This window comes from Pseudopipra pipra, chromosome 4 (genome assembly GCF_036250125.1).
Source record: "Pseudopipra pipra isolate bDixPip1 chromosome 4, bDixPip1.hap1, whole genome shotgun sequence".
Lineage (NCBI taxonomy): Eukaryota > Metazoa > Chordata > Aves > Passeriformes > Pipridae > Pseudopipra > Pseudopipra pipra.
Genome location: NC_087552.1, coordinates 21673549 through 21686931, shown reverse-complemented (window position 1 = coordinate 21686931; position 13383 = coordinate 21673549). Strand labels below are relative to the sequence as shown.

The 13383-nt window shown below is 35.6% G+C and overlaps 1 protein-coding gene across 3 annotated transcripts in view; it reads right to left on the bottom strand.

Moving 5' to 3' along the window:
• Positions 1-13383, bottom strand: part of CCSER1 (coiled-coil serine rich protein 1) — a 656129-nt gene that overhangs the window by 114959 nt on the left and 527787 nt on the right. Inside the window, exon 10 of one of the 3 annotated variants that reach the window (XM_064651916.1) lies at positions 7794-7839. The exons of the other annotated variants lie outside the window; for them this stretch is intronic. Coding sequence (XP_064507986.1) covers positions 7794-7839 — 46 coding nt within the window. The remainder of the gene's footprint in view (positions 1-7793; positions 7840-13383) is intronic. 3 annotated transcript variants of the gene reach the window in all.

The following is a 13383-nucleotide window of genomic DNA, read 5'->3' as shown; positions in this document are numbered from 1 at the left end:
TGCCCATACTGACAATTCATTACAATTCAAAAATAGTTCTTTAAAAAAAATTGCTGTCAGATTTTAGATAACTGACTAATCGGAAATAGGATTAGTTTGAGAGGTAATTTATTCAGAATAAATGAATCTCTGAGTTTACTCCTAAAGGAGATCTATCAGAGATTCAATTTCATTACTCATAATAGAGTTAGGTGAATAAGGGACTCTTCAGTTTTATGCCTGAATTAAAATGATCAGATCAATCAAAAATATTTTGTAAGGCCTAAAATGAAATATTACTTAAATTGAAGAATTATTTACCGCGTTAACCTTATTTTTAGAATTAAAAAAAAGTACCATCACTTTGAAAAGTCAATCTCATTTGAAAAACTTGAAAACAAAACCACTTAAAAAGATAAATTACTCAGTTTAGTAGCTTAAATTTCTTAGATTAACTGCACATGAATTTGCAAACAGAAAATAAACTCAAAAGAAAGATGTAGCTTCAAAGACTGTATGTTTTTTCCCTTCTTTCTATTCACAGCAGTGCTTCCCAAATTACAGACTCAGAGAAGCACTGGCTGGAATGGGCCTCTGGAGGTCATCCTGCCCTGCCTCCTGCTTGGAACTACCACCAACTCCAGGTGAGCTCAGTCATGCCTCTGACTGGTCAAGTCTTGAAAACATTTGAGGATGGAGATTTTATAACCTGAGCAATGTCTTCCACAGCTGTGACAGCCTCCTTGAGTTCTTCCTAATGCCCATCTTTTACCTGCCAAGCAGTAATTTATGACCCGTCACTGCCATTTCTGCTTATTTTCATGGGGAAAAAAAGCTTAAACCCCCCCTGAATATTAAAGGATTTCATACAGAAATTACTTTAAAATATATGTATCTTTTAAGTCTCAAAATAAGTGTAAAACCATGTACTTCATTTTTACACACTATAATGGCAGCAGAAAACAACAAACACAATAAGCAATTCTTCAAGTTCATGGCTTCTGTGCTCTATTTTCCTTTGATTAAGATGTAATCAAGTCAGTCCATGAATGCAAAGCAGGACAGGAAGAACTGATTATGTCTGAATTTAGTGAATCTCACCCTGATGGACATTTATTTCAATGATGAAAGACTAAGTTTTTGAAGGGCTATTGCATTTTAACAGGAAACAATATCTGGTTTTTAATCAAATTATGATCATAGCTTTTTTTCCATGCTCAATGATAAGACAAGCAAGATACCCAATGCCATGATAAGATAGCAATAACATATTTATTTTCTTCTCCCCTATTCAGGTGTGATGTGCAAACAAAACTGATTTTTAATCCACCACTGTACATAGCAGTCCTACTCTCACTCTTCAAGCACAAACTGATGAATAACAAAATTCATTTCTATAAATTCCTCAATGTTCTTAGGTACAGAGCCACATCCTTCCATACAGTACTCCTCTTGGGGAGTTTTATAAAAGCAGGAAAAATCCTTCTTTACAATCGTGGAATGAAGAAACAAAGACAAATAAAACCCACATGTTAAGATATCACATAAAAACTTTTTATTTTTGTTTTATATCTAAGTTCTATGGCTTTTATGAGTGGATTCCAAATTCACTAAATGAAATCTCCAGTCTCCAATGTTTTCAAATAATCACTTTTTAAAAACTTTCATTGTGCTAATGTTTGTTTCCATAGAAACAGAAATGAAAGCAGAAACTGCTGTTAAAGGAATTAGAATTCTCTCCCACAAATGAATGACTTAAAAATAATAATGTATTAACAAAACAATTGTCAGAATATATATTTTATCATTTTGCAAAAACAGAGCATGATCTTACCTCTACTGGAGTTAGCAGGACTGTAACTTGTGATAACATTACAATAAGCCTAAATCGCTAAGAACATCTTACTGAGTTTAAAAATGCGATAAAAAGAATATTCAGTTAAATGGATAATTTTGTAATGAATTTTTAAATTAAATTTAGCAGGTGATTGTCAGATAAGACCATTTTGAGAAATAGTACAATGAAGATTTATGAGCCAAAAATGTAAAACAATAGATTCTAAGGATTATTAATATTTATATAATTTATTTCTAATAAACAGAATTAAAATTATTTCTAATAAATTATTTGCTAATTTTTTGAAAGTAAATTACTTCCATTAAAGACTGACTGGAAATTTTTTACAGTTACCCAGACACATTTCTATGCTCTACCTAGACAGTAATTGAACGTATGGACATCATACTTGCATAAATCTAAACTTTACAGAATTAAGAACATACTTCTTTTACAGTAATTAAGAGGTTTTGTTTTTCCCCTCACTTCTCTACATATCTTATAAACATTGAAGCACCTCCCGTAAGAAAACTGGTAATAAAAGAAGTCATAATTTACCTCTTCCAAAATCATAACTTCAGTCAAAATCTTGAAAAGAGAATCTATCCAGGATTAGCTTGCAGTTAGTAAGGTTCCTGAATTCACAAAAATCTTACTTGTGCACAGTCCTACTGAGTTAAGACACTGAGTTACTCAGATTCATTGCTGCACAATTATAATTTTTAGACAACTTTTCCTCCACCACATCAACCTCAATCACTTTTATTCTCTGGATCAGCTTCTGTTATACTATATATACCTACTACTATACAAAAGAGCAACAAAGCTGGTGAAGGGTCTGGAGCACAAGTCTTATGAGGAGTGGCTGAGGGAGCTGGGATTGTTTCGCCTGGAGGAAAGAAGGCTCAAGGGGGCCTCATCACTCTCTACAATTACCTGAAAGGACGTTGTAGTGAGGTGGGGGTCAGCCTCTTCTCTCAAGTAACATTGATAGGATTGAGAGGAAATGGCATCAAGTTGCTCCAGGGGAAGTTTAGATTAGATATTAGGAAAAGTATCTTCACTGAAATCACGGTCAAGCATTGGAACAGGCTGCCCAGGAAAGTGGTGGAGTCACTATCCCTGCAGGTATTGAAAAGACATGAAGATGTGGTACTTAGCGACATGGTTTAGTGGTGGACTGGGCAGTGTTAGCTTAATGGTTGGACTTGATCTTAAGGATCTTTTCCAACCTAAATGATTCCCTGATTAAGAGAGGCACAGCCTTTGATAGCTCAGATTTGCATGAAGCTTGGGGCTTTCCAATCTGCACAGCTTAGAGATGCCCAGTTAATTGGTGACTGTGTGAAATTAAGATATCAGGAATTTTCTTAGTCAGATGTCCAGTCTGGAGAATTCTCATCTGGCTTACAGTTGGGGGGAGAATTTTGCACCCTCCTGTGAGGGTGAAATTTCCTTATAAAGCTTAAAATACACTGATTTATTTCCTATGCTTACAATTTTCATCATACATAGAAGAGAATTCTGATAGATAAACCTTTGGAGAAAATACCTGGTATGGTATGACTTCACAAATGCGCAGGTATTTTTAATAAGCATTTTTAAGGCACTGTTTTAACCAAACTACTACTTACATCTTGTCTACATATATTTTGATCAACTCTACAAGAAAGTGACTGCCAGTACTTTTTCATAAGAGAATATGTTTTTACTAGTGTGCTAGCCTATTCATTTATGTGATTTTCATTAAAATTCTGAAATAAAACATCGTAAATATTTTCGTTCATAACCTATGCATTTACCATTACTACCTTAGGTTTTTCTCTTTATCAGAAAACTATTCAATTCAAAAAGGTTTCTTCCTCCACAATGTACCACAAATCAATAAAATACTTCTCAGCATTTTATCTTATTTCCTTGTTTTCTCCTTCTGGTTGACCAAAGAAGCCATCCAGTGCTTTGAAATATCTTGATGGTGGGCAAGTATTTAAGATGTTTCATCATGTGAACTATCTACATTAGAAATTTAACTCTTGTAATTTCCATTCTACGTATTTTCTGCTGTAATTAAAATCACTACAGCTGAATTTAAAACTATGAAGTATTTATATTTGCCCCAAGTAATTAAACTTTGTTTGTGAGATTGCAACATTAAAGTGCCATTTATCAACCAGCTAAGACTCTACTTCCTTTAATTTTGATGTTAGGTAATTTTATTTTAAATTCTTCATTGTATGAAATTCCATGCCTAGAAGGTTAGGTTAGCTGCATTCAATTCTGGCACTCTTCTTATCATTAGATGGTATGAAATTCTCTGGATATAATATGGCTATTCCAAGTGTCCATTGATCCATTTTTTTCTGTCTGTAAAGTTGATTGTCAGGTACCACATAACCGTATTATTTTTGTTGTGATCCTTCTCTGTTTCAAGAATGTCTATTGTAGCATGGTTCTTTCTATGCTATTTCTGCCCATTGATTTCTTCTTCTAAATAGTGCTAATCAAAACAGGTAAGTATTTTTCATTTCCAAATTACATGTAAATGAGAATAAATTTTCTTAAAAAGTACTACCCACTGTCACCTTCATTTGGCAATTACTTGCAGTTTGAGGACATTTCAGGCTAAATAAGGAAAATGTTTGGAATAAAGTCTTTATAAAAAATACCACAGGTATAAAAAAGTAAAAGCTTTGCCTTCTGGTGCACGATCCACTATGTTTTAACACAGGATATAAACCTAAAACCCTGACTCCAACATGAACTTTTGCAGGACAAAAGTGCAGTTTGAAGGAAATCTTGCAATGAACATGTGTGGTTTTGGCATTGTGGTGTTTTCTTTATGTATTTCATTGGTGTATTTGTGCTTCTACTCTATGTAAGAGACAAGTGACAGAAGAAAATATGAAAGCCTTTTTCACTCTAGGGTGACTATATCACAATTCTGCCAAAAAATCTGCAGCTGCATTTTATTTTGATACAAAATTTTATTAGGTCATAACTGTATTTTGTAAATCTGTGTTTTGCCTTTAGGTCAGCAGTATTCCAATGACCCAAAGCTGTGTCATACAGCTATCATTACACTCCTGTATTCACTTTGGACTCCCCATCCTGTGCCTTTGCATCTTATTTTCTTGCTAATTACAGATTATCTCATATCTTTTGATCAGTTTGGATTGTATGGTCCTTTTCTTCCACTTCTGTTGGTGTCTTTATTGTAAAACAGAAACAAAGTTGCAACCTATTCAATTTCAGAAAGCAAGTTTCTATCTTGTGGAAAGGAGCCTTAACTCCCGTATTGGAATTTATTAGCTACCCTTATACTCATAAGGAGTCTCATAGTTTATAGCCAGAGTTAAAATGCCCTTTGAGTAGAGGTTTTTTTACTTTAAAATGTTATATAAACATCATCTTAAGTCTCGACCACTCACTACTTTGCCACATTTCCCCAGCAGCTTCTCTGGACCCCAGACTACAAGAGGAAATGTGGTAACACAGAATTAGCACAGATGCCACTCAATGTTTAGGACAGCTTTGGATGCCCAGAGGTCTGTGACTTCCTGGTGACTTGCAACACCACCACTGAGCCAACCCTGCTCACTCTGGAGGTGAAGCACCCACAAGTCCCCTGTAGTCTAAAACATCTCGCATGAACTGAGATCAAATTAATCTTGCCTCTTCCATTGCAGTAGAGTTACTGTAGGATCACGGGTCATACCATCTGGAAAAAAAACATTTTTGCTACCTTTCAGCTTCTACGTGATAGGACACAGCACTCATCCAGTAGCATTGCTGCTCTGGATTCCCAGACAACCTCTTTTCCCATTCATTTTTGTACGTGATCAAGAATAGCATTCAATGCTTTGTAAGGACCAGGAAAAAACAAAGATCACCAATGACTAGAAGACAATCTTAGGATGTTCAAGCTATAATTCCACCTTCCTGTTAGAACTTTACCACAAAATATTCATAGTTCCATAAAATCTTTGCCTCCCAGAACACAAAAAAGCAGAAAAAAGCTGGATGAAATAATTCCCCTGGATGTTATGGATTCCCTTATTTACATGGGTTTTTTGCTTCCATTTGTTTCACAGTAAAGCCACTGACATATTCTATAAATGCTGTTTTAAACTTACTTCTCACATCTCACCATTTCAGCGATGTTACTTTTACTGTCTTTTCATCAACTAAGCACGGAGATTCTGACCACTTCTTCCAGCCTACTCATCCACATATTTAACCCAACCATTATCCATTCCTCTGCCTACTTCAGAGTTCTGCAATTCCATTTTGTTACCCAAATTTTTAACCTGTCTTTGCCAGATAAAACATTTTCTTCCCTTCCCACACTTTATGTTCAAATCCCAGACACTTCATCACATGATACTTAATCATTCACCTCAAACAGGGGCTCCATTTAAGAAAGGAAGCTGTCAACGATGCACAGTGCTGATTATATAGTACTGAGCATGTTAAAGCATGTTATTGTTTCAGTGTGTTTCCAAAGTCTTCAGTGATGTTGTTAATCATAAAAATCAGTAGCAGGATTAATTTAAGTGAGAGTAAGTCAGGCAGAAATTTGAATTTTCATTTTAGCAGACTGCTAAGTGACATACATATTGGATAAAAATAACTCCAGCACTGTTTTTCTGAAGGACTCAATGAGAATATTAATTCTTTCCACCATACCTTAAATAACTGTAACAGGAGTACAATTATATTTCATGAAGAGTGTTACATCTTGATATTTTTTACTTCCTTTAGATATACCCAGTAGAATAGGAACATCTTAGATAATTGCACAAAAGAAAGGACAGTCATATACAGATCATATTTTTTGTTACTTTTGCAAGACCCACACTCATAGACAAATGCCATATGTTTTCCTAGGAATACACAAGAGCAGCACCAGTGAATTTATGCAAGCAACATGTTTCAAGACTGCCAACAATGAAGCATCGTTCAAACTGCACTGTATTTTATGAATAAGCCTGTAATGTTATATTGTAATGAACCTATTTGACATTCAGCAGTGTGATGCAGTGCACAGTAATTATAATAATGCAGTGCATGGCTGTAGCTTATTATGTGCATATGGAAGACACCAATGTCTTTAGTATGGACATTAACTCAAGGTAGGAGGAGAAAGATAGAAATAACTCAAGGAATGTAAGAAAGTCCTCATCTCAAAGTCTGATGGTATTCTGAGAATCTATTCAATATACACACTCACACGCGAACACTATTAATGCAGCAGAGAGATCATCTTGAATTAGAATGCAAGCCTTTCTCTTTTTTTTAAATATATAGCACACTTTGTGATTTCTCAGGTTTTTGTAGACAGCAGGGGGAATTTATTTTAATTTAAGAGAAATTTTATTTATTATCAATAATTCCAATGGATTTAAGGAAACAAGATGAATGAGATCCCTTTCTAAAAGTTCCCTTTCCTCCTAAACTCAGCAGATGGACTTGTTCTTCAAATTAATTAGAAGGAAAGTCTTATAAGGAATATAGCTGATCTCAGTAGCATCTGCCTTACACCACGTTGTTTGATTTCTTCATTTTTTGAGGACCAGATTTTTTTATTTTTGTCTGCGCAATGGAGAGACTAATTTGAAGAATAGGAAAAAGGGTCTGTTTAGTTTTAATAATGCTTCTCATTACTATGCTGCACACATAATCTGATAATATTATTCTTATTCCCCTCCAGACTTTGAGTCATCATGGTATTTTCTTCTCTTCTTGCAACTCTATAGTGCACAGCGCAGCCCCATTTTATGATGTGTTGAACAAAACACAACAAAGAAATAAAGAAGGGGTCAATAGAAGCTGTTAGCTACAAACACATTACAGGCAATATACAACACCAGTGGTTGAATATTGACCTCAGGGCATTAACTCTATATTGGCATGCCATGCTACAGCACATGAACACATAGTCATCTTTACAACACAGAGCGGAATTTAAGAGACTCACATAATTGCCTGCGAGAAGGTACAGGAGCACTTCCAAATGCTGTGCCCTGTAAATAAAACACATTTTTTTTGGAGCAAAGGATGTCAGATTAACAGCAGCAGCAAATGAAAAAAATGACAGGACATGAAGAAAATGAAGGCAGTGAAACGAAATAGAAGAGTTTGTTATTACTGAAGAACTGCAGTTCCTACTTTCAGATAAACATAAATTATAGTGGAGAACATTCTGTGAGTAATCCACCCATCAGTGAACACAATGAACCAAAAAGAGAAAAAAGAGAGAGAAAGAAAGAAGACAGGAAAAAAAGTATCAGCCTAAGACAGGCATGCTCATACTTGTCAAAAATTAAATTTGATGGAAAGGACAATGTACGGAGTATATATTAATATGAATTTCTTTACAATAATAAGAAGGCTCAATTACATCAATGTCTTAGCTGATACTGTCACTGTTTGAAGGTAAAGTACATTTCAAACAGGTATGAAGGAGAGTGAGTGCAGTACTGTTTGGTTCTTGCCACTTCCTCCTTATCTTCTCTCCACAATTCTTCAACATGTCCTCACTGGGTCAGTTTTTTGACAGCTGACAGGAAGCAGCTTTATTAAATGCCCGATCAATATACACAGTATACTCTTCCAGTAGATAGAGTGCTTCATCTTTTGTGCATTATGCCATCAATTACCACACATCTCTGAAATACCAACTGTGCATGTAATCAAACCATGAATCAAATACCAAGCAAGTCATACCAGTTAGGATCTGTAGGCAAATCTCTTCCCAACGTGATCCCCTATTTCCACAATCTCCCTCAGCACATCCGCCCGCTCCCCCCCCAAAATCAACAAATCAATCCCATAAAAACAAACTAATAACAGAAAGGAAGAGGATGACTAGGTAAAGAGAAATTTTAGTGTATAAAATTTGAAAAGTACCATTTTTAAACTATGTTGTCTCATTCTGAATCTAGACCATGAAGCAGAGCTTTGCTCTAAATTTGTATCCAAGACTGCATCCTCCTTTCCAATGTAAAAGAGCATTCTGATAATTTGGACTGGGTAGTCAAGGGTGACTAAATTACAGTAAAATTTAGTTTGCAAGTATTGCCTTAAAAAAAAAAAAAAAAAGATCAAACACCTGCAACTTATAAGACTTGAGTGGAGCTTGGCTTCCTTTGAAGTCAATTTGACTTCTACCATCTCTTAGAAGTCAAGGCTGGGAACTGATTTACCAGACATTTAGACAGTACTAGGCATTGGTTCTTGAAGATAATTTGCTCTTTCAGGTCTTGTAAAATGCCATTTTCCTTTAGCTAAGACAAGTGAAGAATATATATGCATATCTAAAAAGTGCAACAGAAAAACCATCTTTACATCACTGATCCCATCTCCCTTTTTTAAAGGAAAACCAGAATAATGATGAAATAATTATGATTATTCTTCACTTTAGATACCATGGCTGTGACACTGCTATGCTGTGGCCACATGCAGTGCTGGGTAGCTCTGCAGAAACCATCTGTCTTACTATGCCCCAAGTTTGTCACTCAAAGAACAATTCGTTCCTGCAACTTTAGTAAGAGGCCACAGTCACTGCAACAAGTAGCCAAGAGGGCAAGCCGAGGTTAACTTGTGTTAGGGCAGCAAAAACATCAGTATCTGCATCTCTTGTTTTCAAGGTTGCAAGGCTGCCAGGAAAATGCAGTAAGCTCTCCTACTTACCAGGAAAATAGGGAAAACAGGCAGTGTGTTCAAAGCCTTTTCCTCCAAGGCAGGCAAGTGCCCTGCAAGTGCACTATCCCCGAATGCCACAGTTATTTCTGGGGTTATTTCAGCACTGTCAAAGCCCACATTTATCACCAGCTAACACCTCATAGTAGCCAAAGGGCAAGTTGGTTTGGGTACCAAATCCAATCATACACTTAGCACTCACATGAGTTCTTCAGTGGCTGCTAAGGCTTTACCTATTATTTCCAGTGCTCCCTTAAGTCTTTCAAAAACAAAATACAGTTATTTGAAATACTAAGGAAATTTATCTACAGCAAAGCTAGAAATACTGAAGAACACACATTGCATAACGGCGGCACCACAATCTCCCCATTCTCCCAACTATATGTTATCCTGTTTTGCCTAAAGGCTTTCTAGAAAAGCTGAGGTACACAGTGGTACTTTAAATGAATGTACCTCCTAAAAGTAAGTTTTCAGTTCATCATTTAAAAACATTAAAATGATCTGTGAAATCATATAAAAACCAAAAAGCACAAAGTAAATTGGTCTGATAATGGTTAAATGACTACTTGCTTATTTAGCCAGCAGTTTTCTTGTTTTTCCTGTACTTTTAATGTGTAGCATGTACATTTTCCCCAGCCATTAGTCAAATAGAAAACATTTACACAGCCTCAACTTATACAAATCCATCAACCAAAGAATTGGGAATTTAATTATTGATTGCTGATTATTATTATCACTACTGACACAAATTATGTATTTCTAATTACATAATGCTACTTTGAAAAGCAAGATGCCAATGAATTTTAATGCACTACTTTTAATATTTCTGATTTCCAGAGTAATTTGCCTTCTCAGGGGAAAAGATATTTATCTTTTAACCAGGCCTTCCTTTGCTTTTCACATACTCCAGAAATAAATGTTATCCTTCAGTATCATCTGGCATAATAATAAATAGAGTTTTTCAAAACTAAGCCAAGTTTCAGGCTTGCAGAAAATTCAGGCTCTGCTAGAACTCATGGTAGTTCAACAGCTCCAGTTACATGTAACTTTCTTTCTGTCCTCTCTATGTGGTATAACATGTAATCCTGTAAGTGTCTAGGCTTCCATGATCACTTCATACTAAATACTTTATTAAAGTTCTCCAAGTGCCCTGTGATTCACAGATATGTAGAGTCTTACAAAGGTATAATTCTATCAATAATATAGAGGCATTTTAGATTACTAATTACCTTGTAGTTACTAAGTTAATGCTTTATAAAGGTTAGCATCTGAAGCTTCTAAGGGGGTAACTCTTCCTTATCTTTTTGCTGCATAATTTTAACTAAGAGATCACTTACTGAAATAGCATCTCTCAAAATACTCTTCTCAGTATATAGCTTGAATTTCGCTTAATCTTTAAATACAGTTGCATGCATGCATGAAGTTCACCATGACTCTGATTTTCATACATTTTAAGGTATATAACTCATTTTGATTTAGTGTTCTGAGGTTCTTTCAAGGGTACATAAAACATGCTAACAATAGCATCTTTTATACCTTTATCATGTAAATGCACAGAACAGAGGTACAGAATCAACATCCCAGATCACTGTGCAAAAATGGAGTTTTTTTGGTTGATCCCTCTGCCTGTATCAACTCATAGCTAAAATGCCAGCAAGTCAGGTTGTCATTTATGAGAAGCAGGAAAGCAGTTTTCATGATGATTACACCTTTCTTAACCACTTCAATTAGTTCTAAAGAACTTAACATGCATAAATAAATCTCTCTTTGCTAATTCATTTCACATGAAATAGACTTTAAAAATTATATTCTTGATATTGCAATACACATTATTCTTCCAACAAATACCAAAATAGTCCAGTGAGTGCAGTGACATACACTTCATCAGCAGCCAATTAACATGTCCAGGTAAGGAAGCTGAAAAAAGTCACTCTTTGTGAACAGAGACTTTCTGGAGGGAAGGTTTAAAAATGGACAGCCCCTAAATTTCACTTTTAAATATACGTGTGAGGAGAAAACAGCTTTCGGTACCTGAAAAGTCAGAGCTCAGGAATCCATCCAGATCTGTAAGCTAAAAGTGAAGATGCCAGGATGCCTCATTTATAACATCTGGCCTATTCAAAAGGCCAGTGGGGGAAACACAATTTTTAGGACTGCTTTGCACACAAACACAGTATGAAAAGAAAATACATCTGCTCAGGTCTTGATTCCTGCCTACATCTGATAGCCTGTGTCACAAAATATATTGAGATTTCAGTCTGAAGTGATTGCTTGCCTGGGAGGGCCAGAGAAGCTTAAGTACTCTATGCAATCAGACTAATTTATTTAATATTTACCATAGCACCAGATGCTGAACTAAGGACCAATCAGCTAGTTAACTCAAGCTTAGGATAGATTCCCTAGGAGTTGTGTTCCCTGTGAAAGCAGGGCACAGACTAATTTTTCTGTATGTTCCTTTGCCATGTAATTTGGTGCCACAGTCTCTGTTCCTCAAAATAGAAAAATAAGAGAGGCTTTTATTTTAGCTTTTCTGCCTCCATATAACATATCCTCAGCATCCCCTCATTTTTAATGCAGGAATGTTTGATTACCCAAGACAGCCCTAAAATGAATGTGGATTTTATGCACCAGACAAGCAGATACACAGTTGTTCCGTTTACATTCCTTCAGTCAGTCATTTCTAATTTCTTTTCACTTAGCTTTCACAAATGCAATCAGAACATTACAAAACTTAGTTCTTTTTGAAAACACTATCAATTTTTAATCTTGTCAAGGTGAGAGTATGACACAGTTTCTGTCAGAAGTCACAGTTAAGTATTCGCTGAAAACTCCAATGAACTCTGCAAGAGAATCTGGCATTTAGTTCCCACAGCTGTTTTATTTCTCACATCCCCGCATTGAACAAAACCAGTCACTGTCAACTTTTTAAAGTAATGACTACAAACACCAACCAGTCTAAATATTTATGACTATAGCTATTCTGGGACAACAGCAGCAAGGAAGTTCAAATGAAAAGGGTTCATAATGCAACCTATTCAACAAAGCAAAACATCCAAGTATGTATTAGCTTGCTTTCAAAGGAAGCTTTTCAATAAAAATACTTTATCAAGTGCATGTGTTTCCTATATCTAGCTGAATCTCCAAAGTTATGATTTCACCTGTTATTAACTTAATATAGCAACCAAAGTCCTCTGGGTTCACCTTGAGCAGCTCGGAAGCCTCAGTACTGCAATATATGAAATGATCAAATCAATTCAACTGAATACTCCCTCTGCAGAATAACTACACAAATATTGCTGTTCTTTTTTTGTCACTTTCTATGAGGAATCTCCACAAAGATATGTATTAACAACAGACCAATCAATGCCAGAAATAAACAGAAGAGCTCACTACCCACCAAATGAATGCTTTTCCAAGGGTCCTCTACTCTGTTAGAGCACAAATCCACCTATTACATGGTTTAAAAGGCAGATTAAAAAAAAACCACACAAAAAAACCCCAACCCCCCTCTGCTCCTGCAAAACAACCCAAAACCTCAAGACAACTTCAACTTCATGTTATAATTTTATAAGAGCCTAACTCACGATATACAACATTTTCCCTAGACAAAGCACATAATACTTTGACATGAACTTCGAATATTCTTCTCACCACAGAAACCAGACCGTTATCTCAGAATGTTTCAGAGCACCACTAAGAATAAAAAGCACAGTCTTAAAAGACAGGCTATACTGAAGTCTTAGTTATGACCACATAAAAAAAAGGTTCAGCTGATCTCACAAGTGTTCTGAAAGATAATTCCACATCAATACATGATGACATACTATCAACGATACGTAAGATTTCCTAGAGACAGAATAACTTGC